Source organism: Lepisosteus oculatus, chromosome 3 (assembly GCF_040954835.1).
Source record: "Lepisosteus oculatus isolate fLepOcu1 chromosome 3, fLepOcu1.hap2, whole genome shotgun sequence".
NCBI classification, from domain to species: Eukaryota; Metazoa; Chordata; class Actinopteri; order Semionotiformes; family Lepisosteidae; genus Lepisosteus; species Lepisosteus oculatus.
The window spans coordinates 11002140-11029128 of NC_090698.1; the positions used below are offsets into that span (position 1 = coordinate 11002140).

General features: G+C 48.3%; 1 protein-coding gene across 1 annotated transcript in view; it reads left to right on the top strand.

Moving 5' to 3' along the window:
* The window catches only part of camta2 (calmodulin binding transcription activator 2), a 45520-nt gene extending 18626 nt beyond the window's left edge, over nucleotides 1-26894 (top strand). The window contains 15 exon segments of the mRNA XM_069187650.1: nucleotides 20-427; nucleotides 831-957; nucleotides 1915-2049; nucleotides 10973-11142; nucleotides 12722-12900; nucleotides 13207-13285; nucleotides 16236-16500; nucleotides 17475-17866; nucleotides 18139-18329; nucleotides 18874-19099; nucleotides 19402-19473; nucleotides 20485-20505; nucleotides 21250-21440; nucleotides 21585-21659; nucleotides 22983-26894. Coding sequence (XP_069043751.1) covers nucleotides 20-427; nucleotides 831-957; nucleotides 1915-2049; nucleotides 10973-11142; nucleotides 12722-12900; nucleotides 13207-13285; nucleotides 16236-16500; nucleotides 17475-17866; nucleotides 18139-18329; nucleotides 18874-19099; nucleotides 19402-19473; nucleotides 20485-20505; nucleotides 21250-21440; nucleotides 21585-21659; nucleotides 22983-23046 — 2595 coding nt within the window. The 3' untranslated portion in view covers nucleotides 23047-26894.
* Nucleotides 26895-26989: the final 95 nt, after the last annotated feature.

Consider the following 26989-nt stretch of genomic DNA (forward strand, 5'->3'; position numbering starts at 1 on the left):
GGCCAGCTGGGACTGACAGACCACTTCGAGATCTCCTTCGATAGCCAGTTTCCAGACTTTATCTCCGAATTCATCGCTGAAGAGCATCAGCAAAATTCTGGAGGGATCTGCTTGTGATTCAGGGTCTGTCAGTGCTGTTCCCTTTGCTGCTGCTGTTGCCCCCCTGCTCACTCACCCCCACATCCCATTCCCAAACTTCAGCCTGGAATCCCCCTTCAGCACCACAGCAGCTGCAGTACCGACGGTATCCACTGGGGGGCAGTATGTCCCATCGCAGCAGTCCCAGACTCCACAGCCTTCCTCTGCCCCCTTCCTCTCCTTCCTCAACCAGACCTCCTTGGCACTGTCACCCACGGCTGGTTCAGGAATATCTGCACGTCGCCTGGTGGCCATCACTGACTTCTCCCCCGAGTGGTCCTACCCTGAGGTGAGGCCTGCTGGGAAATTGATTTGGTTTTGGTGCATAGGAAGCTGCTTAGAAATGAATTTTTTGATCAGTCTTATAATATTATAAATAATTTCGATTTTGCTTATTTTCTGTTTTGCCTTCAGGAGTGTTTTGTACTAGAGCAGACTCCCATTGTGCAGTGCTCTGATCTATTCCAGGTTTTTCCAGCTGCAGGAGGCTCCTGTTTACCACTAGCAGGTGTTTGAGATTTCAAGGACATTGCTGCTGATCTTCATGTCTTTTATTGGTCTTGTCAGCCTTTCCTATAATTTCCAGTGTTATTTATGTTTAGTTGCATTGTGTGTATTATCCGCCATGTGCACATTAAGTTGTCAGGCCCCCTGTCTCAGTTGCACTATATTGACCCCTGTGTCATCCGCAGGGGGGAGTGAAGGTTCTGATCACTGGCCCCTGGACTGAACTGTCGGGTCAGTACTCCTGTGTGTTCGATCAGAGCGCCGTCCCAGCATCACTAATACAGCCAGGGGTCCTGCGCTGCTACTGCCCGGGTAAGACCGTTTGGACTCAGTGCATCAAAGCTGTACAGAACACTGCACTGTGTGACCAAGTGTGTCAGAGCTGTCCTGAGCACTGCACTGTGTAACTGTGTGTCAGAGCTGTCCTGAGCACTGCACTGTGTGACTCAGTGTGTCAGAGCTCTACTGAGCACTGTGCTGTGTGACTATGTGTCAGAACTGTACTGAGCACTGTGCTGTGTAACTGTTTGTCAGAGCTGTCCTGAGCACTGCGCTTTATAAATTATTGTCAGAAGTCTACTGAGCACTGATACAGCTATGAAACATACAGATATGGGCCACAAGGGGTCAGTGTTTTCTGGCTCATTGTCCAAATACCCTGCTGCCAAAGGTTCTGTATATCAGTCATCTGATCCGTTTCTTCACTGCTAAAGCAAATTGTCATGGGTCCATTTCTGCTGGTCTGCACGGTGTAACATCTCCTTTAGCATTCCAGGCTTCTGTCTTACAAACTAGTGATTTTCTCAGGAGGAGATCTGGTGAAAAAGAGAAGTCTAAACTTCAGCTCTGCCAGGCTCAGAACACACTAGCTCACTGCATAGTGTGCTCCCGCCTTTCTCAGAAGTGTCTGTGGAGGGCTTCATCAGCTGGAAAACTGGGCATATAAAAATACTAAAACTAGAGGGTGCAAGTGGAAACGACATGGAGGTGCATTTAAACGCGAGGACAGGAGGTACTTCTTAACTCAAAGGGTGATGGGAGTGCGTAACAAGCTGCCTAGTCCTTGTTGAATCCGATACCCTGCCTTCTTTTAAGAAACAGCTGAAGGTAGAAAGATAGCACCCACAGCCACCGAGAGTCGCCCCACTCCTTTACCCTTCTCCCAAAGATGTGTCTGTGCCCACACTGGGTGAGCTGAGGGGCAGACAAGGCAGATCTATTCACTTCTGTTCTTGTGTCCTTATTCCTCTCTCTCTCTGCCTCTCCCAGCCCACGAGGCAGGCCTGGTGTCTCTCCAGGTGTGGCAGGACAATACCATCCTCTCGTCCTCGGTGCTGTTCGAGTACCGCGCCCGCAACTCCGGGGCCCTGCCCAGCTCCCAGCTCGACTGGCTCTCCCTGGACGGTGAGTACCCCAGCCGTAGACACAGACGACTGGCATCCACTGGCTGTGGGAGACATGAGGGAGAGCAGAGAGGTAAAGGAATTCCTTGGAAAGCGTGAGAGAACACACATAGATGTGTGTGACACAACACCGAACAGAAAAGAGAGCAGACACAAACACAGCAGCAGCAAAATAATGCAGAGCTTGTGCCTGTCTTGCAACATGCAGGGCACATACTCTAGCATAAGGTTGATCTTCATGTCACCTCAACATGTTCACCATTTCAAGTGTGGGAGACCTGTGCAATTCTCCTGCAGATTTATTTTCACCCCCTGGGCAGCTCCATTTCAGTGGAATTTGGAGCAGTAAATGCATAAAAAACCGAGAGGTAATAACAAGTGTAGAAATACAAAAGTGTGTGTGAGTGGGGGAGCCTTCATGACAGTGTGTGGGTCTCTTGAGAGCGTGCCAGTTCACATACATGTGTGTGGATATTTGAGTATGAGTGTATTAGTGTAGTGTGTGCGTCAGTCTGTTTGTGAGTGAGCTGGCTGGCAGTGCTGTGGACACCAGCCATTATGCTTGCCCGACTATCAGGCTCAATTAGAGCAAATTATCAGAGCCCTGGGAAATCAGATTAACTGCCCTTACGCCCCACCCCAGGAAGGATTAAATATACTGTGAGTGCACAAGGGGGGTTTAGAGACCCTTACTGAGATATTGTGAAACATGCTGAGAGACACTGAGGAATGCTGAGATGTACAGGGAGACACAGAGGCATGCTGAGACACACTAAGGACACTATGAAGCCCTGAGAGACACTGAGAGACATACTGAAATGCACTGAGAGTCACTGAGAGAAACGCTGAGATGTACCAAGAGACACTGAGGCATGCTGAGACGCACTGAGGACGCTGAGGCATGCTGAAACACACTGGGAGACACTGAGGCATGCTGAAACACACTGAGAGACACTGAGACACGCTGAGACACTGAGCTGCATTGCGGACACTAAGGCATGCCGAGACCCACCTAGAGACACTGAGGCATGCTGAGGCACATTGAGAGACACTGAGACATGCCTTGACACACTGAGATGATGGAATGTACCAAGACATACTGAGAGGTGTTAAGATGCACTGAGAGATAGTGAGACAGGAAGATACACACTGAGAAGCACTGAGACATGCTAACACACACTTTTTAATTAAATGAATGTTTAAAAACATTCAGGGTAATAAAATATTATTGAGTTTCACACTGTTTCTCAGGCTGTGACAGGAGATCACTCACTGAGGAACTCTATTACGTTTCCTCCCCCAGTGGGGTTGGAAGCTATTCTGATTTTGGCAGGATTGGGAATTCTGGGATTAGATTTGTTATTTTAGGGAAGAATGTTTGTCTAATCCCAGAGTATTTCTCACAGTGCAGCAGAAAGTGCATTTCTGTCTCTGCTGCTCCCTGCTGGCATTAGTTGCACAGCCTGTCCTCTCTTGGCAGTCAGGCCTGCCTGTGTCCAGTTTCTATGCCTAGGCTGTGGTCACTGAGCCTGCCCTCTGGACAGCCAGTTTGTCTGGCTGTGTCTAGTTTCTGTGTCCATGCTGTGGTCAATGAGCCTGTCCACTCTGGGGAGCCAGGTCTGTCTGTGTCCAGTTTCTGTGGCTAGGGTGTGGTCACTGAGCCTGTCCTCTCTGGGCAGCCAGGTCTGTCTGTGTCCAGTTTCTGTGGCCAGGCTATGGTCACTGAAACTGTACCTCATCAGATCTGTTTCTCCTTGTTGTCTTCCTACCTTGTCAGATACAAAGCCAGTGTGTTTTATCTTTTAAGGGCGCTTTAGTGATCTAATTTGTGTTGGTGTGCGTGTCCCCATGTGTGAGAAAGTGTTGTGTGATGTGGTGGTTTTGGTTAACTCAGATCTGTGGTGTTTAGCAATATTCTATTGCTGTTTTCTGTATGTTGATTAACAATTAGTATTGCCCTAACTTAGCTCAGGGTGCATTGTTTGGTGTTTTTTTGTGCAGACGAAGTTTTTACTGACTTCTGTGGGGTGTTTGTCCCGTTTAGTGTAATTCTGGTCTGTGATTGGATGATACAATTCACTGCCATACAGGGCAATGGGTAAGATTACACTTTCAAATATTTAGAGCCAGATTTCTGAGGGGGTGTTGATATTGTAGAGCTGCCTCCTCATGACATAGAGAGCCCTACATGTCTTCTTCAGTGCCCTTACTGCCAGGTCAAAACTCCCCGATGAACTGATCTTTACACCAATGATCTTTAGTTCCAATATGTTGTTATTCAGTGTGTAGTGGTATCTGTTTTCCTGAGATCTGGCATTCTCTGAAAAACTCTTGTCTCTGGATTTAAGTCTTATCCAGATTGCTCATGTCTGACAGTACTGCTCCTGCAGCGCCAGGCTCTGTTGTAGCCAAAGGAGAGGGTCATTGGTATAGAGCAGGAACTTGTTCTCTTTGAGGTGTAGGGTGTTAGCTCAATGACAGAGATATTGATCAGTGTTGGGCCAGGAGCTCAGACTGTTCCCACAACTCTGATAGCTCATTGATAGTGATCAGTGAACAATGTTGGACCACTCACAATCACAATAGAGCTACTGGGCCAGCAGTTGGGCCAGGAGCTGCAGGAGCTACACCTTCCCCTGGTTACTTTTCACACAGTCACCCTGGTAGTTATTGGGGTTAGTCTGTCTGCACTTGTCTATTTGGGGCGATCCAGACCCGAGGGTAACACAGGCTCAAGACGAGGTTGAAAAGTTACAGCAGGACTTGCAGCTCAGTATTTCATTGTTGACTCCAATCTTGGTCACAGAGAGCCTGGAGTTTGTCGAGTTGTTCCTGGTCTGTGATCAGGGAATCCAAAGGTCCGCTCTCTACCCCCTGTCCTCTCTCCTCTCCCCTTACTCCTCACTCCTCTCTTCCACCCCTCTGCTCTCTACTGTCTTCTCCCTCTCCCTCCTTCTCCTCTTTCCTTCCCCTGTTCTCCACTCTCTCCTCTCTCCCTCCCGACAGCTCCAGTTCTAGATTTAGTTCAATGAGGGAGTGGAAATGTTGGACGAGGTCTGGAAGATTAAAGTCTTGGCCCGACAACCCCCCCCCCCCCACCTCGAGCTCCCCTCCTCCGCATGGAAACTCCGTAAAGCCGAGAGATAAGCGGTGGATTCCTGGACCTGCGCAGGGGGGTTATTTTAAGCTGCTTTTTGTTTCCAACTGTCTCTCCAGCTCTGTCTTAACCCTTCCTCGCCTCCCAGGCTTTTATCTTTTCTCTCTGAACTCTCTGTACTGTTCTTTTACCCTCATTTCACTGGGGATTTCTACACTTCATTGTGCTTTGACTGTGATTTGATTGTGCTTTGACTGTGATTTGATTGTGCTTTACTGTATTTTTACCATGATTTCATTGGGCTTTACTGCACTTTATTGTGCTTTTACCCTGTTCTCACTGTGCTTTACTGCACTTTTCCCCTCGTTTCACAGGGCTTTGCTGCAGTTTACTGTACTCTTGCCCTGATCTCACTGGATTTTACTGAACTCTGCTCTTCTTTTACACTCATTTCACAGGGCTTTACTGTACTATTATGCTGATCTCACTGGGCTTTACTGCACTATACTTTTACTTTACCGCAATCCCAGTGGGCTTTCCTGCCTGCACTTTACTGTTTTGATGATGATAATAATAATAATAATAATAATAATAATAATAATAATAATAATAATAATAATAATTATTATTATTATTATTATTATTATTATTATTATTATTATTATTGCTTACACTTATATAGTGCTTTTCTGGACACTCCACTCAAAGCACTTTACAGGTAATGGGGACTCCCCTCCACCACCACCAATGTGCAGCATCCACCTCGATGATTGGATGGCACCCATAGTGCACCAGAACGCTCACGGTACAGTACAGTACAATCCACTGAGATCTTGATAATGTGATCTCAGTAAATAATACTCTTATCTTATCAGTGGGCTTTACTGCACTGTACTGTGTTTTTACCCCAATCTCAGTGGCTTTACTGTACTGTCCTGTGTATTTACTTTGATCTCAGTGGGCTTTACTGAATTGTACTGTGATTCTACCCTGATCTCAGTTGCTTTACTGCACTGTACCGTGTTGATTCTCTGATCTCAGTGGATTGTACTGCACTGTACCATGTATTTACTCTGATCCCAGTGGCTTACTGGACCCTGTACACCCTGAGCTTAGTGGGCTTTACTGTGCTGTGTATTTACTCAGATCTCAGTGGGCATTACTGCACTGTACTGTGTTTATGTCCTGATCTCAGTTGCTTTACTGATCTGTACCGTGTTGATTCTCTGATCTCATGGGATTGTACTGCACTGTACCATGTATTTACTGGACCCTGTACTGTATTTGTGCCTTGATCTCAGTGGCTTTGCTGCACTATACTGTGTACCCTGATCTCAGTGGACTTTAGCCAGCTCTGAAGGAGTGCGTGACAGTGTGCTGGGACACAGAATAGTCTGTCAGAGCCAAGTGCTCCCAGGAGGAGGGGTATTTTTCCAAGGCTCATCACTCATCCTGGGTTTGTTCTGTACCAGAATCCCACTGCCAAAACCTCATACAGCTCCCCCTCCCCCTGGTGATTATTAATGTCCAGTAGCTGCCTCTTACTGTCATCACTCCCCTGGTGCAGGGAGACCAGTTGGATCCAGTTACAGGCACACAGTCACAGTGAGCACAGACAGACTCACACAGTGTAACACACACTATACAGGGCACAGGCACAGGCACAGGCACAGGCAGTGCACAGTACAGGCACACACAGTGCACAGTGCAGACACAAACAGTTCATAGTAAAGACACACAGTACAGGCACATGCAGTTCACAGTACACACAGGTAACAAAACACATTACACAGAGTGTGTCAGTGTGAGAGTATATCAGTGTGTCAGGGTGTGAGAGTGTATTTTTGTATGTGTTTATCAGTGAGTGTCAGTGAAGTTAATGACACTAGTGTGACAGTGTTGTTAGGCTGCCCAGCCTGACCTGTTGCTATTCCTGGCTGGGTAGCTAAACCTATTTAAACTCCAGACACAGGACGTCCAGTCCAGAAGGGGGTGTGTGGCATCTGTCCAGATTAGTTTTGTCATAATGCAGCAAAGTGCATCCCTGCTGAGGACAGTCCTGCCTTTCCTAGCCCAGACGATTCTGTCACCTTCTCTCTTTCGCTCGGCGATCCCTCGTCTGTCTCCAGCTCCCTCTTCCCTCCCTCTCTTTTTCTCGCTCCTCCTACCAGGAAGATTGACTCCCTCCTTCCTCTGCACCCCTCCCCTCTGTCTCTCTCTCACTGTTGTTTTGGCCATGTGCTCAGGGCGTCACAATGCCCCCTCCTCTCCCCCGCTCCCTCGCTCTCTCTGTCTCTCTCTCGGCCCCTTCTTACTTTCCCAATCAGACGCAGTTGCTCAGACACATGAGGCAGCAATTGGAAAACCTGCGGGAGTTTCGCAGAGTGTCTGAGGCAGTTAGGACAGCGTAGTAGCCCAAGAATCCAAACAGGGAGATGGGAAGTTCAATTCCTGTGGGTGTCTCTTCGGAAGCGTTTTCCACAGCACGTTAACTTTTATGTGTGAAGGAACAGACTGGAAGTCATAGTCCGCTGGCAAGTTTGAACAGATGGTTTTGTCCCAGTGGTTCTTGGAGCCATTCCTCCTGTCTTCTCGCAGGGACATCAACACCCCTTGTCTTCTTGCTTCTCCTTGGGAAGGATATTCTGGACGGTGAATCCTGTCCCCCTCCCTTTGGCTCTGTCTCTGTCTGGCGTCAGAACGGCAGATTGTGTTGTTCTCCCTGCAAAGCTGTGAAGAGATGAGGTGTGTGAGTTTCCTGCGCTGTGTTTGAATGGCTTCAGCAGCCATCGGCAGTAGGGGCAAAGTATCAGTGCGGGACAGCAGTGCTGCTGCAAAGGACCACTTCTGAGCTCGTCTTTTCCCAACACAGTTCTTGTCCTCACGGCTCAGCTCATCTCAGCACAGATCATCTCTTCTTAGCACACATCATCTGAGCGCAGCTCATCTCTTCTTGGTACAGGTCATCTCTTCTCGATACAATTATCTCCGCACAGCACTGCTCATCTCAGCAGAGCACTGCTCATCTCTTCTCCATACAACTATCTCTGCACAGCTCATCTCAGCACAGCACAGCTCATCTCTTCTAAGTACATCACATCTCAGCACAGATAATCTCTCTCAGTACAGCTCATTTCGTCTCAGCAGAGTTCAGCTCATCTCTTCTCAGCTCTTCTCTTCTCAGCTCAGCTCAGCTCATCTCCTCTCAGCTCACCACATCTCAGCTCAGCACAGTTCATCTCATCTCTTCTTGGCACAGATCATCTCGGCACAGCTCAGTTCAGCACAGCTCACCTCATCTCAGCAAAGATCATCTCTTCTCAGTACAGCTCATTTCAGCACAGCTCATCTCTTCTCAGCTTAATTATCTCAAGACTGCTCATCTCTGCTCTCCTCAGATCATATTGGATCAGCTCAGCTCATCTTGGCTTATCTCTGCACAGCATAGCTCCATCCGCTTTCTTTGGTTTCCCGTTTTCTCCTTGATTTTTTCACCTCTCTCCTTTCCTTCTTTCCCTTCTTACTGTTTGTTGTTCTCCCTGGCCTCTTTCATCCCTGCTGTTCTTTGGATGAGGTGTCTGCGGGGAATCAGCTAGTGATAACCGCTCATTGTCTCATGACTGAGGCTCAGGTGTTCCAGGAATTGCCAAGAGGGATGGACGCAGGTGTGTGTGACTTTCCTGTTTCCCGGACCTTTTTCCCTTTCTCCTTGAAGAAGAATTTTTCTTATCCATCTTATTGCTAATTCCAGCAGCGACACCAGATTGTGTTTCTGAAAACGGGACGAACTCCAAATCATAGAATCTGGAACCAACCAGTTTTGCCGCAAAAGGAAAAAGTTCAGTTTTGGGGAATTTTAGGAGCATTTTATGGGCATTGTGGAAATGGGACACAGTTGACTTGTTCTCAGAAGAGTGTGGAGCAACAGAACGACGGAGAGAGACCAAGGGGAGGGGTGGAGACGAGGGAGTCAGGATATGATGAGGTGAAGTTCTTGTTTTTTGTTTGTGGGACTTCTGAAAATCTGGGGAGTGTGTCCCAGATCTGCTTTTCTTCTCAAGCCTGATTCAAATCAAACCTGCCTTGTTGAGATAAGCTTCATTATAAAATCCAGTGCAATAAAAAGAGATAAAGACTGCCACCTGTTAGAGGGAATTTCAGTTTCACCTGCAAGATTATCTGTTACAAAGAATGGAGCTGGAAAAGGATACTGTAGGTAGGAATTGAAACTTTTGAGTGTGTATGCCTGTGTCTCTCTATAGTATCTATAGATCTGATGGTGATGAGTGTGAATGTGAAGATACAGATGAGCTGGACTGAGTGTCTTTATGGTCCCTACAGATCTAAAGGTTATGTAAAATATAAAGTGTAAAAAATATGAGTAATACAGTACATTGTGGTAAAGACGCACAGTAATTACTACAGTGCGGCCATTGGACTACAGTACTTTATGTATGGTAGAGTGCAGTATACAACAGTATAAAGATGACTACGGCGTTTTTAATAAGAATAATTTTAATATTAGAAATTGCAACTGATAGATTTATTGTAATGTTTCAATAGAAACCAATAGAAATAGAATCTGTAAATGTTCAAGTTGCTCAGGACAGAATTACTGTAGTTCAGCATGGTTCACTTATTGCACTATTTCCATTTGTGATGAATCAGTAGTGCTATTGTCAAGTCAAAAAAGTTTCCTAATACCCCCTAGCTTCACTATTAAGACCCCCCCTTCATTCTTAATACCACACAGATACACTCTTAACAGCCACCTCCCCCCAGCCGGATTCAGTCTCGACACTCTCACTCTAAATAAACCCCTATTCACACAAACACTGCCCATGTTGCCCCCACACCCCCCTGATTGTGCACCCCAGTGCCCTTGTCACCACCCTGGTATGACATCGGAAGGAAGCCAAGGCCTGCAGGGGCAGGGCAAATATTTTCCATGTGAGAAAGAGCGTGAGGAAGGCAGGAGAGGGGGAAGAGGCAGGGAGAGAGGAAGAGAGGGGCTCAGCGCTGGTTCAGTGTGTGTTGCTAATCTGGGCTCTGTCAGTCAGACAGTGATGCATTCCCTACTGCCCTGCGTTAACTCTTCACACTGCACTCAGCCTGCACACGCACTGCACAGAGCCTGCATGGACTGTCCTCACTCTGCACAAGCCTTCACAGACTGTACACACACTGCACAGAGCCTGCATGGACTGTCCTCACTCTGCACAAGCCTTCACAGACTGTACACACACTGCACACAACCTTCACACACTGCACACAGCCTGCACGGACTGTTCTCACTCTGCACAAGCCTTCACAGACCGTACACACACTGCACACAACCTTCACACACTGCACACAGCCTGCACGGACTGTTCTCACTCTGCACAAGCCTTCACAGACTGCACACAGCCGGCACACACCATACACACGCTGCACACAGCGTACACACACTGTTAACAGCCTTCAAAGACTGTACACACACTACACAGAGCCTACACAGACTGTTCTCACTCTGACAAGCCTTCACAGACTGTTCTCACTCTGCATACAGCCGGCACACACCATGTACACACTGCATGCAGCCTGTGTTTGGGGTGGAGCTGGGCTTATGATAATGTCTAAGGTTGGGGGTGAAGAGTTGCACACCTGTACTGTATGTCACCCCCTGAGACTTAAACAAGTTGACTGTGAAGGCTTCAGTCCATCCCGACCAGAGGTCACTAGCACCAGTGCGACTGCGGTTTCCCCAGTACTGACCCACAGCCTCCTGGGCTGGGGTTATCCTCCGAGCGAGGGGGAGAGTGATGTTGCTATCTGCGCTGTATTCCAGATAACCAGTTCCGCATGTCCATCCTGGAGCGGCTGGAGCAGATGGAGAAGAGGATGGCCGAGATGACCGCCTCACAGCAGCAGCAGCAACAACATCAGCAGCAGCAGATGACCCGGCAGGCCGCCCAGCCACAGAGCGCCACACAGCCGCAGAGCACTGCGCACGCCCAGGTACTGTGTGGTACTTGCTGCTGCTCAATACAGGGTAAAGAGTGAGGTACAACATAGGACAGTGTGGCTTAGTGTATCGCCCACTGCTATACAAGAGACAGGTTCAGTGCCGTGTAGCATAGTACAGTGTCATACATTAAATCACAGAAACTAGGCACAATAGACTGCAATAGGCATTGCATAGAACTGTATAGTACAGTGTAGAATATGTGTTAGAACAGTGTTTCATAGTGTAGATTAGTTGCACTATAATATAGCATGAGAAGTATTGTAGGTTGTGGTTCGCATGCCGTTATAAGCTACAGCAGAGAGCAATGGTAATTCTAAAAGTCAGGACCTTAGAGAGGGGGGCCAGCTTTGGCCTGGGCCTCACCTCAGCCAAGGGACCATGGTCCTCTACTTTAACCCTTTGGCTGTGTTTCCTGACTTGATTTGAATTTGGAACTTTTACCATATACTGTGCTTCTCGACTAAAGTCCACAGCTGTGAAAAACGTCCCCTTTCAGTGCTGAATCTACCATTCTTTAGAAGTTTCAAAAAGCCTCCCTTAATCTTCCCAGTCTTCCGTGCCATTCTTTACATTCAAATATTTTTTTACCGCTCTTCCCAAACAATGAGGGGGCCTCACACAGTAAAATGGCCCAGGCTTCTTCTAAACTCTCGGAGGGCCTGCTAAAAGTATAGTGATGCAATGACTTGTAGTATTGCAGAGAAAGCATAGCATGCATAGCACATTACAGTACAACATAGTATTGTATATTTCATTATGCAATAACATTGCAAAGTGTACTGCATTTCGAGTGCATCATAGTTCTACCCTGTATCATGCTGTGTATAAGAATAGAATAGTACTGAACGTCACAAATTAGCACATTCTCACCCCCTCTCTCTCCTTCCCTCTGTCAGTCTAGCGTCAGTTAGCAGGGCCTTGCGTGTGAGGCCCTGTGTGTTTCGGCCATCTGTCCAGCTGGGGTATTAAAATGGGAGGGAGGTCGGTGTCTGCGCGTCACACTCACCTGCCCACAGGCTAATTTAAACCTTTAAATCCTTTAATAACTCAGCCCCCGCCATCTCTCCCTCCCTCTCTCCTCTTCCATTCTCTCTCTCCCTGCCTTGCCATCTCGTCTCTGTCCTTCTCTCACTTTCCAAAACGCCCCAGTGCGTCAGAGGTACTTGCAGAGGGATTAAAAGGATGAGGGACAGGACAGATGCCACAGAGGGAAGTCGGGGGATGGGAGGAATAAATGAGGGCGTATGTAATGTTTCCGAATCGGGGCAGTTCAGTGGGAGAATATGAGACCCTACCTAACCCAGCGTGGAGAGAGAGAAGAAAGGAGTGATGTCTCTTGTGTCTCTCTACATCCTGCCTGTCTCTGTGGCAGTGGCAGTGTGGTGTCTCCAGCTCTCCCCCATCTGTTTCTCCCTCTCTCTGTGTCATATTTGCATTTTGTAACAATTATACTTGATGGTTCCCTCCCCTTCTCTCTCTTCTTCTCTTCCTCCCTCTCCTCGCTCTCCCCCTGTCTCCCTCTCGCCCACTCCCTCTCTCCTCTCTCTCCCCTGCCCCCTCTCTCTCCAGTCCTCGCAGTCCTTCGAGCAGCGGATCGTGGCGCTGTGCGAGCAGATGATGGCTGGGGGCCGGCAGTGGGTGCGGCCTGCAGGACTGGTGCACTCAGTCACTCACCGTGGGATGACCCTGCTCCACCTGGCCGCCGCGCAGGGATACGAGCAGCTCATACACACGCTCATTCACTGGAGGTGAGGAGAGAGGGAGGGGGAGGGAGGGCAGAGTGAGCAACTGGTTGGAGAAATGGGAGCGATGGTGAGGAGTGAGGGAAGAGTAAACCAAGGAAGAGATGGAAAAAGGCATCATAAGAGGAGGAAACTGCATGGAGAGAGACAGATGGAGGGATGAGGCAGTGCGTTGAGGAAAGTGGTGACACAGAAGTGGTAGTTGTGTTGTCTTGAGTTGTTTGTACATCTTACTGTGAGCTTTTCTCTGTGTGTCAGTGCTAATGTATATGTATCTGGTAACAGTGTAATTCTCTCCCTCCCTCTGTGCAGGAGTGTGAACTCAGACAGTCTGGATCTGGAGCAGGAAGTGGACCCTCTCAATGTCGACCACTTCTCTTGCACCCCCTTGGTAATTCACACCTCTGCTGTCACACTGCCCTAACACAGCGCACCGAGAGATAAAGAACACTGTACTGTAAGACTGACACAGCGCACCGAGAGATATAAAACACTGTACTGTAAGACTGACACAGCGCACCGAGAGATATAAAACAGTGTACTGTAAGACTGACACAGCGCACCGAGAGATAAAAAACACTGGACTGTAAGACTGACACACTGCACAGAGATAAAAAACACTGGACTGTAAGACTGACACAGCGCACAGAGATAAAAAACACTGTACTGTAAGACTGACACAGTGCACAGAGATAAAAAACACTGTACTGTAAGACTGGCACAGCGTACAGAGAGATAAAAAACACTTGTTTTTTATCTAAAGGACAGAATTCTTCACCCAAGGGGTGAGACAGGGCTGCAGCCTGAGCCCAACACTGTTCAATATCTATATCAAAGAGTTAGCAGGAATGTTGGAACAGTCTGCAGCTCCTGGTCTCACACTACATGACACAGAGATCAAGTTCCAGCTCTATGCAGATGACTTGGTCCTACTGTCGCCCACAGAATATGGGCTGCAGCAGAGCCTGGCACTGCTGGAGCAGTACTTTCTGACCTGGGTACTGACAGTCAATTTGGACAAGACCAGAGTGATGGTTTTCCAGGAAAAAAGCCAGACCTCTGGAAAACAAGTACCAATTCACACTCAACAACAACACATTGAAGCACACATCCAGCTACATATACCTCGATTCACCATCAGCTCTTCTGGGAGTTTTGACCTGCCAGTGAAGCCACTGAGGGAGAATGCACTCAGGGCTTTCTACGCATTAAGAAGGAGGCTTTTCAACATCAACCCACCAACAAGAATCTGGCTCCAAATATTTAAGGTGTAATCCAACCCAATGCCCTATATGGCAGTGAAGTGTGGGTCCCCTCACAGACCAGGATTACATTAAATGGGACAAACACCCCACAGAAACTGTACGCATGGAGATCTATAGAAACATCCTCCATGTGCAGAGAAAAACACCTAACAACAGGTGCAGGGCCAAATTAGGCCAATACCCATGATTAATAAACATACAGATGAGGTTAATAAAGTATTGGCTACACTTAAAAAACAGCGATCAATGTTCCTACCACCACAAGGCCCTGCTGAGCCAAGAGCTAAGCCCAACAAAGAGCCCTCTGAGCCAGCTGGTCCTGAGGATCACTGACCCGAGCAACACCAACACCAGCCAGCCTCAGGACAGCACTGCTAGAGAACCACAACTCAGAATCAACCATATCACAGCACAGATCAAACGGCAATATCTCGCACACAAACACAACATAAACTGGAATGCTACAGAATTCTAAATAAACAATACACACTAGCCAAATATTTGACCAACATAAGTAACGGCAAAAAAAACAGACCCTGACGAAGTACAGGTTCAGTGACCACAGCCTGGCCATAGAAACTGGGCAACACAGGCAGACCTGGCTGCCCAGAGAGGACAGGCTGTGCTCCCACTGCCAGCGGGGAGAAATAGAGACAGAGGTGTACTTCCTACTGCACTGTGACAAATATTCTGGGATTAGACAAACATTTACAAATCTAATCCCAGAATTCCCATACCTGCCAGAATCACAAGTCCCAATCCTACTGGGAGAGGGAGGAGGGAACTCAGTTGAACTGGCAGCCCAGTATATTACCTCCTGTCATAACCTGAGGAACAGTGAGCCTGTCTCCCAATAATGCTCCATGTTTATATGTATATATCTTATGATTGTGTCTTTATTGTAAATGTCTGTAAATGTCTGTAGATTCTTGTTTTATGTTAATTGTATTTGTTTTGCTTTGGCAACACTGATTTTACTCATTGGTCATGCCAATAAAGCATCTTGAATTGAACTGAATTAAAAAACACTGTACTGTAACAGTGACAGAGTGCACAGAGAGATCCAAAACTCTGTACTGTAACACTGACACAGGGAGCTATCACTCTGTACTATATCACTGACACAGTGAGCTATAACACTGTACTGTAACACTAACACAGTGAGCTATAACACTGTACTGTATCACTGACACAGTGAGCTATAACACTGTACTGTAACACTAACGCGGTGAACTATAACACTGTACTTTATCACTGATGCTGAGCTCTAACATACTGTACTGTATCACTGACAGTGATCTATAACACTGACACTGAGCTCTAACAGACTGTACTGTAATGGTGACAGTGACACTACTGCATCACTGACACTGGGCTTTAACAAACGAATGTTTGTTACAGTGACACAGTGACACAGTGAGCTCTAATAGACACTACTGTAACACTTAACACTGAGCTATAACAGACTGTACTTTATCACCGACACAGTGAGCTATAACACTGTACTGTAACACTGATACAGTGAGCTATAACACTACTGTAATGGTGACACAGAGAGCTATAACACTGTACTGTGTCACTGACACTGATCAATAACTGTACTTCTACACTGACACAGTGAGCTCTAAGAGACTGTATTGTAATGGCGACACAGTGAGCTATAGCACTGTACTGTATCACTGACACAGTGATCTATAACTCTGTACTAAACACTGACACAGTGAGCTCTAACAGACTGTACTGTAATGGTGACACTCCACACTAAGTACACTAAATTGCTTTTTCCCTCTTTCCTGGCCAAATTTCCCATTGGCCCTTACCAATCATGGCCTCCTAATAATCCCCCTCTATAAATTGGCTTCATTACTCTGTTCTCCTCCCCACTGAGAGCTGATGTGTGGTGAGCGTTCTGTCGCACCATGGCTGCCGTCGCATCATCTAGGTGGGGCTGCACATTGGTGGTGGTGTAGGAGAGTCCCAATTACCTGTAAAGTACTTTGAGTGGAGTGTCCAGAAAAGCGCTATATAAGTGTAAGCAATTATTATAATTAGGATTTCCTTCTCCCTCTCTTTTAGATGTGGGCCTGTGCTCTAGGCCACCAGGGGGCAGCAGTGTTGCTGTACCGCTGGAACAGCCTGGCTCTGGGGATCCCAGATTCACTAGGTCGGCTGCCCTTGGCGGTGGCACGGTCCCGGGGTCACACACGGCTTGCTTGTTGCCTGGAGGAGCTGCACCGACAGCAGGGGGCATCAGGGGGTACTGAACCCCAGAATTCACTGTGGAGCACAGCTACTGAGGAGCTGCAGACCCCCTCGCCTCTATCCACCAGCCCTGATACTGGTAATGGATTTATAGATGTACAGTATATATGCACTGCATTACTGTAAATTAAGTTTTCAAACATTGTGTTAAATTGTGTTTGGAATCTCACTATTTCTGGGTTTTATATATTTACAAAATATATATATATTACAACCTGGAATTTGTCATTTTTAATTCAATTAGCCCGGCATTATGTCCCGTGTGGTGAGAGTGAGACCCTGTGCACACCCTCCTCTGACACCCCCTGTCAGATCACTCACCCTGGGACTCTGCACAGAGCCTGACAGGAGAGTGAGGACTGTGCACACCCTCCTCTGACACCCCCTGTCAGATCACTCACCCTGGGACTCTGCACAGAGCCTGACAGGAGAGTGAGAACTGTGCACACCCTCCTCTGACACCCCCTGTCAGATCACTCACCCTGGGACTCTGCACAGAGCCTGACAGGAGAGTGAGGACTGTGCACACCCTCCTCTGACACCCCCTGTCAGATCACTCACCCTGGGACTCTGCACAGAGCCTGACAGGAGAGTGAGGACTGTGCACACCCTCCTCTGACACCCCCTGTCAGATCACTCACCCTGGGACTCTGCACAGAGCCTGACAGGGAAGGTGAGCTGACTGCAGTGAGCCCCGCACCCTTCACAGACTAACTGTGAGTTTGTAGGGACCCAATCACCCACAGGGGGGCGCTGTTGTATCACAAGCTGTTAGCCTCTGGCTGACTCTAGCCCACCCAGCCCTGCTAATTGCTCACTTGGGGACCCCGGTTCACAGTGGGTCCGGGTGACAGAGTCTAGACAGGAGCCATTGCTGTTCAGACTGATGAGGCTCTGACTGTGTCTTCACTAGGCATTCCTTAGTGAGCTCTTGTACCTGAGTGTATCGTGCCAGTGCTCGAATTTGTTTCTATCAAGCTGAAATCTGTTGCCTCTCATACTGATAACAGTGTCCTCTTTCTGCCCCTCTCTGCCTCCCTGTCTCTCCCTCAGGGCTCAGTTCTTCCAGCAGTGTCCCATCCCCCAGCGACCCGCCCTCCCCCTCCCCCAGCTCGGCTTACTCCAGCAGCTCCCTCCCCCAGGACACAGCCATGGACACCTCCCCCTCCCTGTCCCCTTCCTCCCCGTCCCCATCTCCCACCCTCGCCCTCCCCCTCTCCCTGCCCGAACCCTGGGACCTGCCCCACGACCAGGCCGCTGAAGCCGGGGACTCGGGGCTGCGCTGCAGCTCGGGGGACCCCTCCTTCCTCATGGATTATGAGCTGGACTCCCAGCCGCCTTCCGGGTTCCCCCCTGCCTCGCACGACCCCCTGGAGGCCGAACTGCTGAACTACAGCGAGAACGCTGAGAACGAGGGCTACCTGCCCTCAGTGGAGGTGCTGCAGGTACGTGGTGTACAGGAGGTCCCCCAGGTTCCCCAACATTTCTGCTGGCCTTAGCTGGCTTGTCGATCTGATTTTCAAGTCTGGCCAGGATCCTTGTACCAAACACTGCCCCATGGCAACAGTTTAACCTGGGATTTCTTATTGCTGGATCTTGCCCAGCAGGACATGGGATGCAGATTCTGTTCTGTTCTGTTCTGCTGAGTAGAGTTTCACATTCAGGGTTACACAACGGGGGTTCCTGCCTCAAAGGTGCACCCTCGACTGTCCCTCAGGTTGACATGGTGACGCTAGCAGAGCAGATCATTGAAGCCACGCCAGAGCACATCAAGCAGGATGAGTTCTCGCCCTCCGAGTCACCGCTGCGCGAGAGGAGGGAGAATCCCGCCATCCATGACACCATGCCCTGGCTGGCCCGCTACCTGGACACAGTGGACACCATGCCTTCCCTGTCACAGCGGGACAGGTAACACAATGGACACCCGTTCCCTGTCATGGGGACAGGTTAAAAACACTGGACACCGCATCCCCTGTCGCAGCGAGACAGGTGACCACTGGACACCTGTCCCCTGTCACAGTGGGAAAGGTGACACACTGGACACCCCGTCCCCTGTCACGGGGACAAGTAACACATTGGACACCCTGTCCAAAATAACTGGCCGAGTTGAAAGCCCAGGAAGGCCAGGCTCTATGACTGGAGTGCTCAGGACTGGGGTGTGATCAGTATGTTCTGTGTTCTGATGATGACGAGGGCTTTTTTGATTGTATTGAGCAAAAAGATGAGATGGAAAAGCAGAAAACAGTAGGAAGAATATAAATCATTGCTCTTGTGTACCGAAAGGGATGTTATCATAAGAATGTCACTTCTTCTCTTCCTTTCCTCTCTTGCACTCCATCTCACTGTGCCTTCTTCTCTCACTTCATCACACCCCTCCCCTCCCTGTCTCTTCTTTCCTCTCCCTTCTCTCCCCTGTCTCTCTTCCCTCCCCTGTCCCTCTCTTCTGCTTTAGGTGTGCCTGCCCAACACCTCCCCTCAGTCGCCCCCCCTCTCCCTTGAGTGCTTTGGCTTTACAGAGACTCCGCCCCCCCAGCAGTGCAGCATGGGCAGAGTTTCTCAACGCCTCAGCCAATGGGAGGATGGAGCGTGAGTTCGCCCTGCTCACGCTGTCTGACCATGAGCAGCGTGAGCTGTATGAGGCAGCGAGGATCATCCAGACCGCCTTCCGCCGCTACAAGGTACTGGGATAATAGATACTGTAATATACAATACAATTATACACATACTCTGCCAGTACAGTGTGTAAACACGCTCCTGTACTTTACTGTATATACACCAGTAAACTGTACAGTATACTCCTGCACACTATAGCATATAGCATGGCTTCATGAACACAGCTATATTCTCTGTATTCGCCGAAACATTGTTCATTCCTTCTTCCTTCTTTTTTTTCTCCTTCCACCTGCCTCCATATCTACCTCACTCTCTTTCTGTCCCTTTCTCCCTGTCTGTCCCTCCATCTCTCTTTTCCCTCTGTCAGGGTCGCAGGCTGAAAGAGCAGCAGGACATGGCGGCCGCAGTCATTCAGAGGTGCTACAGGAAGTACAAACAGGTAGGGGCAGAGGTCTGCACAGCGCCCCCTGTCCATTCTCCACCTGAACAGCAAGCAGCAGGCAGGGGTCATTCTTAGTGGAGGTGCTCTGGCCAGTGTCTGGGCAAGATTCAAGGCAGCTCCTACTTGGAAGGGGGATAATTGAATCCCTGGGTCTCTTTAGTTCTGCAAGTCAGTGTCCATGCATGAGTATATCAGTCCCTCAGTGTGTCAGTCCCTCAATGTGTCAGTGAGAGTGTGTCAGTGTAACAGTCCCTCAGTGTGTCAGAGTATATCGGTATATTATTCAGTGTGTTATTTAGAGTGTGTCAGTACTATATATCAGTGTGTCAGTGAGAGTCCGTCAGTATCTCACTCAGTGTGTCAGTGAGATGAAATGCGACAGTATATCAGTCAGTGTGTCAGTGAGAGTGCATCAGTATATCAGTCAGTGTGTCAGTGAGAGTGCGTCAGTATATCAGTCAGTGTGTCAGTGAGAGTGCGTCAGTATATCACTCAGTGTGTCATTGAGAGTGCATCAGTATATCAGTCAGTGTGTCAGTGAGACTGCATCAGTATATCAGTCAGTGTGTCAGTGAGAGTGCATCAGTATATCAGTCAGTGTGTCAGTGAGATGAAATGCGACAGTATATCAGTCAGTGTGTCAGTGAGATAAAATGTGACAGTATATTAGTGTGTCAATGAGAGTCCGTCAGTATCTCAGTCAGTGTGTCCGTCAGTATCTCAGAGATGAAATGCGACAGTATATCAGTCAGTGTGTCAATGAGAGTGTGTCAGTATATTAGTGTGTCAGTGAGAGAGCATCAGTATATCAGTCAATGTTTCAGTGTGAGTGTGTTAGTATTATCACTCAGTGTGTCAGTGTTAGTGCTTTAGTGTACAGAATCAGTGTGTCTCTCAGTGTGACTTCTGCTGTTTGTGTGTGTGTGCGCTTTTTGTGCTTGCTAACAGCTTACCTCTCCGTGACTAACCCACACTAACACACCCTGTCTTTCTCTCTCTCTCTGCTAGCTAACATGGATAGCACTGAAGGTAAAGTCTAACCTGTATCGCTGCTTGCTTGTTCTCAGTGGCTGTCTCCAGTTGCTCAGGTCCCTCGCTCCCACACGCTCACTGCACCTCCTGTGTCTTTTCACTGACAGCTGTGTTTGTTTCAATCACATAAAATTGTTAGTATTGTCTCAGCGCCCCGGAATTAGTCTCAAAGTCAGAGCTGATCCTGGTTTCTGTGGTGTGGAGCAGATTTGTGAGAAGCGACCCCCTATCCCTGTATGAGGCGATACTATACACTGCAAGTTAATTCCTCCCACTAGCTACAGTTCATACAGCTTGCTTAAGGTATAACACCTTAATCAAGGAGACAGCAGCAGTGTCCTCACTGGAGAATCAAATCCTTGACCTTCTGGGAACCTTCTGGGAGTCCCTGTAATCCATACAGCCCCTTACAGCCCGGCAGTAGTGATGGGGTAGGGAGGAGAGACACAGAAGTAGCAGATCAGAATACACATTGACCCGGAGCAGATATTACAGCAGAACAGGTGTAACAGGTTAGAAAATGTTGTAATGGAAGTAATCGGAGCGCAGCACATCAGTTGTGCCCCAGCCTCGTACTCTGGCAGCCTCGGTCAGTGAGTGCGTGTCCCTTAGTGCGCGTGTGCAGTGTGCACCAGGATGTCTGTGCCTCACAGGTGAGATGTGGTGAGTCAGTTTAAACACTCTTCCACACAGGTGGATTGCTGAGTAATTGCACCTAACTTTTCTCCTTTTCCCTGACAGTACGCCCTGTATAAGAAGATGACGCAAGCTGCCATTCTGATTCAGAGCAAGTTCCGCAGCTACTACGAGCAGAAGAAGTTCCAGCAGAGCCGGCGGGCGGCAGTGCTGATCCAGCAGTACTACCGCAGCTACAAGGAGTATGAGAGGCTGAAACAGGCCCACCGCGCCAACCCCTCCAACACCAAGATGAAGTGAGTGAGACACAGGGAGGGAAGGACAGAGAGAATCAAGGAGTGAGAGGAGGGATGGCAGGTGGGGGAAGGAGAGAAGAGAATCAGGGAGGATGAGAGAGAAAAGGAAAGTGTGTCTTTCTGACTCTGTCCGTTCATCCTCAGGGGCTCCTTCCTGACAAAGAAGCAGGACCAGGCGGCTCGCAAGATTATGCGCTTCCTCCGGCGCTGCAGACACAGGTATCCCTCCATCTCTCTCTTCCTCTCCTGCTGCAGACACAGGTATCTCTCCATCTCTCTCTTCCTCTCCTGCTGCAGACACAGGTGTCCCTCCATTTCTCTCTTCCTCTCCTGCCGCAGACACAGGTATCCCTCCATCTCTCTCTTCCTCTCCTGCTGCAGACACAGGTATCCTTCCATCTCTCTCTTCCTCTCCTGCTGCAGACACAGGTATCCCTCCATCTCTCTCTTCCTCTCTTGCTGCAGACACAGGTGTCCCTCCATTTCTCTCTTCCTCTCCTGCCGCAGACACAGGTATCCCTCCATCTCTCTCTTCCTCTCCTGCTGCAGACACAGGTATCCTTCCATCTCTCTCTTCCTCTCCTGCTGCAGACACAGGTATCCCTCCATCTCTCTCTTCCTCTCTTGCTGCAGACACAGGTATCCCTCCATCTCTCTCTTCCTCTCCTGCTGCAGACACAGGTATCCCTCCATCTCTCTCTTCCTCTCCTGCTGCAGACACAGGTATCCCTCCATCTCTCTCTTCCTCTCCTGCTGCAGACACGGGTATCCCTCCATCTCTCTCTTCCTCTCCTGCTGCAGACACGGGTATCCCTCCATCTCTCTCTTCCTCTCCTGCTGCAGACACGGGTATCCCTCCATCTCTCTCTTCCTCTCCTGCTGCAGACACGGGTATCCCTCCATCTCTCTCTTCCTCTCCTACTGCAGACACGGGTATCCCTCCATCTCTCTCTTCCTCTCCTGCTGCAGACACGGGTATCCCTCCATCTCTCTCTTCCTCTCCTGCTGCAGACACGGGTATCCCTCCATCTCTCTCTCTTCCTCTCCTGCTGCAGACACGGGTATCCCTCCATCTCTCTCTCTTCCTCTCCTGCTGCAGACACAGGTATCCCTCCATCTCTCTCTCTTCCTCTCCTGCTGCAGACACAGGTATCCTTCCATCTCTCTCTTCCTCTCCTGCTGCAGACACAGGTATCCCTCCATCTCTCTCTTCCTCTCCTGCTGCAGACACGGGTATCCCTCCATCTCTCTCTCTTCCTCTCCTGCTGCAGACACAGGTATCCCTCCATCTCTCCCTCTTCCTCTCCTGCTGCAGACACAGGTATCCCTCCATCTGTGTCTGTCTGTCCTGTGCCTGTGCTTCTAGGATGGGCTCAGGGTTGTTATGATAATAGAAAGATGGAAGCAAATAAAAAAAAGGATTAAATGAAAAGAGACTAAGAACAAATGAGTAAGAAGAGGTAAGGTGGTTTAGCACAGAAAACACTCAGAGCAGTTCATTGATTAAAATTTGACTCTCCTGCTCTCTCTCGCCCCCTGCAGGATCAAGGAGTTAAAACAGAGCAAGGAGCTGGAAAGGATGCAGAAGAGGGGATTAGCCACATAAACCTCACTCCATCGCCACCTCCTTAGCTCCAGTATAAGGCAGGAGGTCCATTTCTCTCCCCCCCCCCTCTCTCTCCATCACTTCCCAGAATGCACAATTTCCATCCTGCAAAGTACAAAGAGGAGAGAGAGGAAGAGAGGGGCGAGGGGAGATGGTGTCTGGCGCATTTGGAAAGCGTGTTTCTGGTTTGGGGGGGATCGGCTGGCATCTGAGCTTCTTGGGCTGTAATGCGGGGAGACCATGTCCTCTTGGAAGAGGAGGTCTTGGCTCAAGCCGGGGGGGGGTGGGTTCTGGTTCCCCCTGTTGCTCACTAGCTGAAGGCAGGATCCCGGGTCTGAACCTGGTTTGCTCCTCCTCCGGACCACCGAGCGGCCTGTCAATCCGAGGGCATTGTGCCAAGATGTCTGTCTGTGACCATGCAAATTAAATCTTTGTCCCCCGACCCTGCATACCCCCTAAATTTAAACATTTCCAGTCTGGAAATCCAAACTGCAACATTCAGACAGGCTGTGAATGGGATCTTCTGAACGGACCTGGTCAGAGTGATCTGAGCCCGGTCATGGAGGTGCTGGTATAATTGTGGTCACTTGCAGCCAAAGACGTAATCAAACCAATTAAATCAATAACGAGCTCTTTAATTGAATAAAAGCCGAGTTGAAACTGATAACCTGCAGGTGCTCACCAGCCCTCAAGGACCGGGACCCCTGACTTGTCCCTCTCATGACTCTTCCTCGCCGATGTCTCCCTCGTCCCACTTTCCTTTTTGGACAGTCCGAGGAAGTGAAGGCAGGTGTGACGGAGGCCTGACAGTGGAGAGAGAAGGGAAGGAAGAGGAGGGGGAGGGCAGGGAAAAAGACTGACACACTGACTCACTGACACACTGACTTACGGTCTGACACTGACTGATGACCAGACACACTGACTCACTGACACACTGACTCACTGACACACTGACTGACGGTCTGACACACTGACTGACGGTCTGACTGATAGTCTGACACACTCACTCACCGACATGGTGACTGATCACTGACTGGCTTACAGACACAGATGACTGGCTGACACTGAGACACCTCACTATAATTGACTTTACAACATACTGAGTGACTGATACCCTTCACCATGAATTAATTGTGAAGTCTTAATCCAGCAGTGCACTTGGTTTGTTAGTTGAGCTCTGTTAATTACTGTGTTGGTTGTAACTGGACCAGCGAGGAATCGCTTATATTCACCTGAAGTCTTAAACCACAGATTAGCTTGATTCCCATACTGCCTACCAGTCTGCAGGGGGGGGGGTGTGGAGGGCGCAAGGTTGATTGGAACCCCATCTCAACCTTTGACCTTCTTTCAGAGGGATGTAAAATAGGTGCAGCACTACTGTACTGTATTGAAATGAACAGCAACAAAATTGTAAAATCTTACATCAGGAACCCTCTGATGGACATTCTCTTGCTCTGTAGCACGCAGTGACCCGATTCCAGAGGCAGCTGTGTGCTGTGGCATTCCAAACACTCTGCAAACCTGTAGCTATGGCTACAGTATATGTTGAGAGAACAGTGAGATACCCTGTCTGTGCTAGACATGGTACACAGCTGCAAGACTGTGATCCTCACAGTCCCACCTATACGTGAACCCAGTGTTCACCACACAGGGCAACCAACTTTAAAAGTCCCTGGTGGACACTTGTGATGTAGCGCCCCCTGGTGTCCTCTGTCTGTCCATGGCAGTGTGTTCCCTATGGTCCTGTGGACCTAGTCTCAGGGCAAAGCACCCAAAGTTACAGTGATGTAAAGCCTGACAAGAAGGTTGAAACCCCATTCATCAGACGTTCCTGGAGGGCTTACTGGTTTTTCCGACAGAAGTGTGTGAATGCTGTTTCATTACTGGATTGAGGCAGTGCAGGCAGACTCCTCCCCCCCGCCCACCTTCAAGCCACTCATCACAACACAGGCAGCACCGCCCCCACTGGAGGGTCACTGCTGATTGGAGAGGCGTGTCCCTCAGCAGTAGCACCCCCTGCCTGCCAGCTAGTGAGAAGCATCACTTCATTAAGTTAAATTAAGCTGTCTTTGTTTTCCCATTTTTTAAAACTGAGCATTGCTAGTTAATTGTTTTTAATCATGTACCTGTCCAGCTGGAATTTGCCTCTGTGCCTCCAAGCTGTTCGCCCCTCCCACCTGCCCCATTTCTCCTTCGGACACGTCACCCAGCCCAGGGCAATCCCAGACAGCGATCAGACTAGTCACATGACCCAGGTTTGAACCTGCGACATCTGGATGACAGAGCCAGTACTCAATACTAGATCAGTGTAAGACTAATTGGTTGAGTTTTACAGTTGATAGTTTAGAAGACGGTGTTGACTTGAGCCTGGAGGAATGTAATAGGTAATTGGACTAATTGAGGAGCCCAGAGTTTAGCTGGGACACAAGGCCAGAGACTCTACGGTCCTCCAGGAGCGGATTCTGATGATTCTCCTCCAGGTACTCCGTGTTGTTTTCCCTCTGCTTCTCTCTCTGGCTCTTAATTGCATCATTGAATTGATAATCTGATAGATAAACTACCTTTATAAAGTTGCAAATTTCAAGATGCCTATGGATACTTATGGTGTAGGTCAAATGAAAGGAAATTACAAATGTTGTAATTAGCAGATTATTACTTAAATCTGGTGGTTCAATTAAATAAAAGCACAGCTGGAACAAAAACCCATAGACACTGAGGTGTCAGGATGTAGGACTGGGGAGCCCTGCTTTATTGGGGAATATTGGTCAATATTGTCAGATGGAGGCCCAGTTGCCCACAGCTGATTTGTCTGGGTCTTTATCCTGTTGTACAGTAAAGGGACTCTGGAAACACCAGCCTAGGGAGTCTCAAAGGTGAAAAAGCCTAGATGAAACTAAGGGAAAATAATGGAATATTGCGTTTATAAAAGTTCAAAGTAGTTTTAAAAGTGCAGTACCGTTACCTTTTTCACTGAGATGTTTTGGAACTGGATTTTGTGCATTGATTGTAGAATCACATGCACACCATTTTTTTAACAAAAAAACAAAAGAACCATTTCAGATTCCTGACACAGTGGTGTTCACATAGCATCTGACATGTTTTCAAAGTTGTGACAATGGGCCTTTCCAAACAGATAAAACAATATTAGCATACATAAAAAGGTAAGGTCTTTCAGTCTCCTGAGCTCTGAATCCAGATTCTGCTCAAATATTATCCCGTTTACACTGTCCTGTCAATCTGGATTCAGGCTCTTTGGACTGTACTCCGAACTACCCTAATCTGGATTCGGGCTATTCACACTGAACCCCCCACATAGACACACCAGGAAAATTAAAGCTCTGCACTTCTCAAACACCACAAAATTACAAAACTAATCAGATTATAGGTATATACCAGTAATAACAGGATTAGGGCTTTAGACTGAGGATTGTAAAACTGAATTGGGAAAGAAAATGAATATGCATTACTCTGTACATACTGTAAAATACTGAGATTAGATTTGAGTATATATTTAAAACAGCAAAAAATACTGAGCTTGCTTGGTTGTTCTGGAGAAAATACTATTTGTCAGTTTTATTCATATTGCTGTTGATTATAATGGTGACGCCGACAGCGTTCAGCTGTTGACAGAGGAAGGCGTGACCGAGCCTCTGCATGTGATCGTGTGACTTTGCATCGGAAATCACGCGTGTGCTCCATATACTGCTGATGTTCAAATATATATATATTTATATATAACTTATGTCTTTTTCTGTACTGTAAATTGGTTTTCTTGCACTTTTTTGCATTTGTCTAAGTTGAAGCTGTTTTAATTTTTCATAATGATATTAAATAATACTGAAACTCTGTATCTGTGTTGTCAGGTCTTTGGTCATCCCCGTTCAGGACTGTCTGTAGATTCCCGGTGTCTGGTGTACGAAGTGTAGTAAAACCAGGATAATCA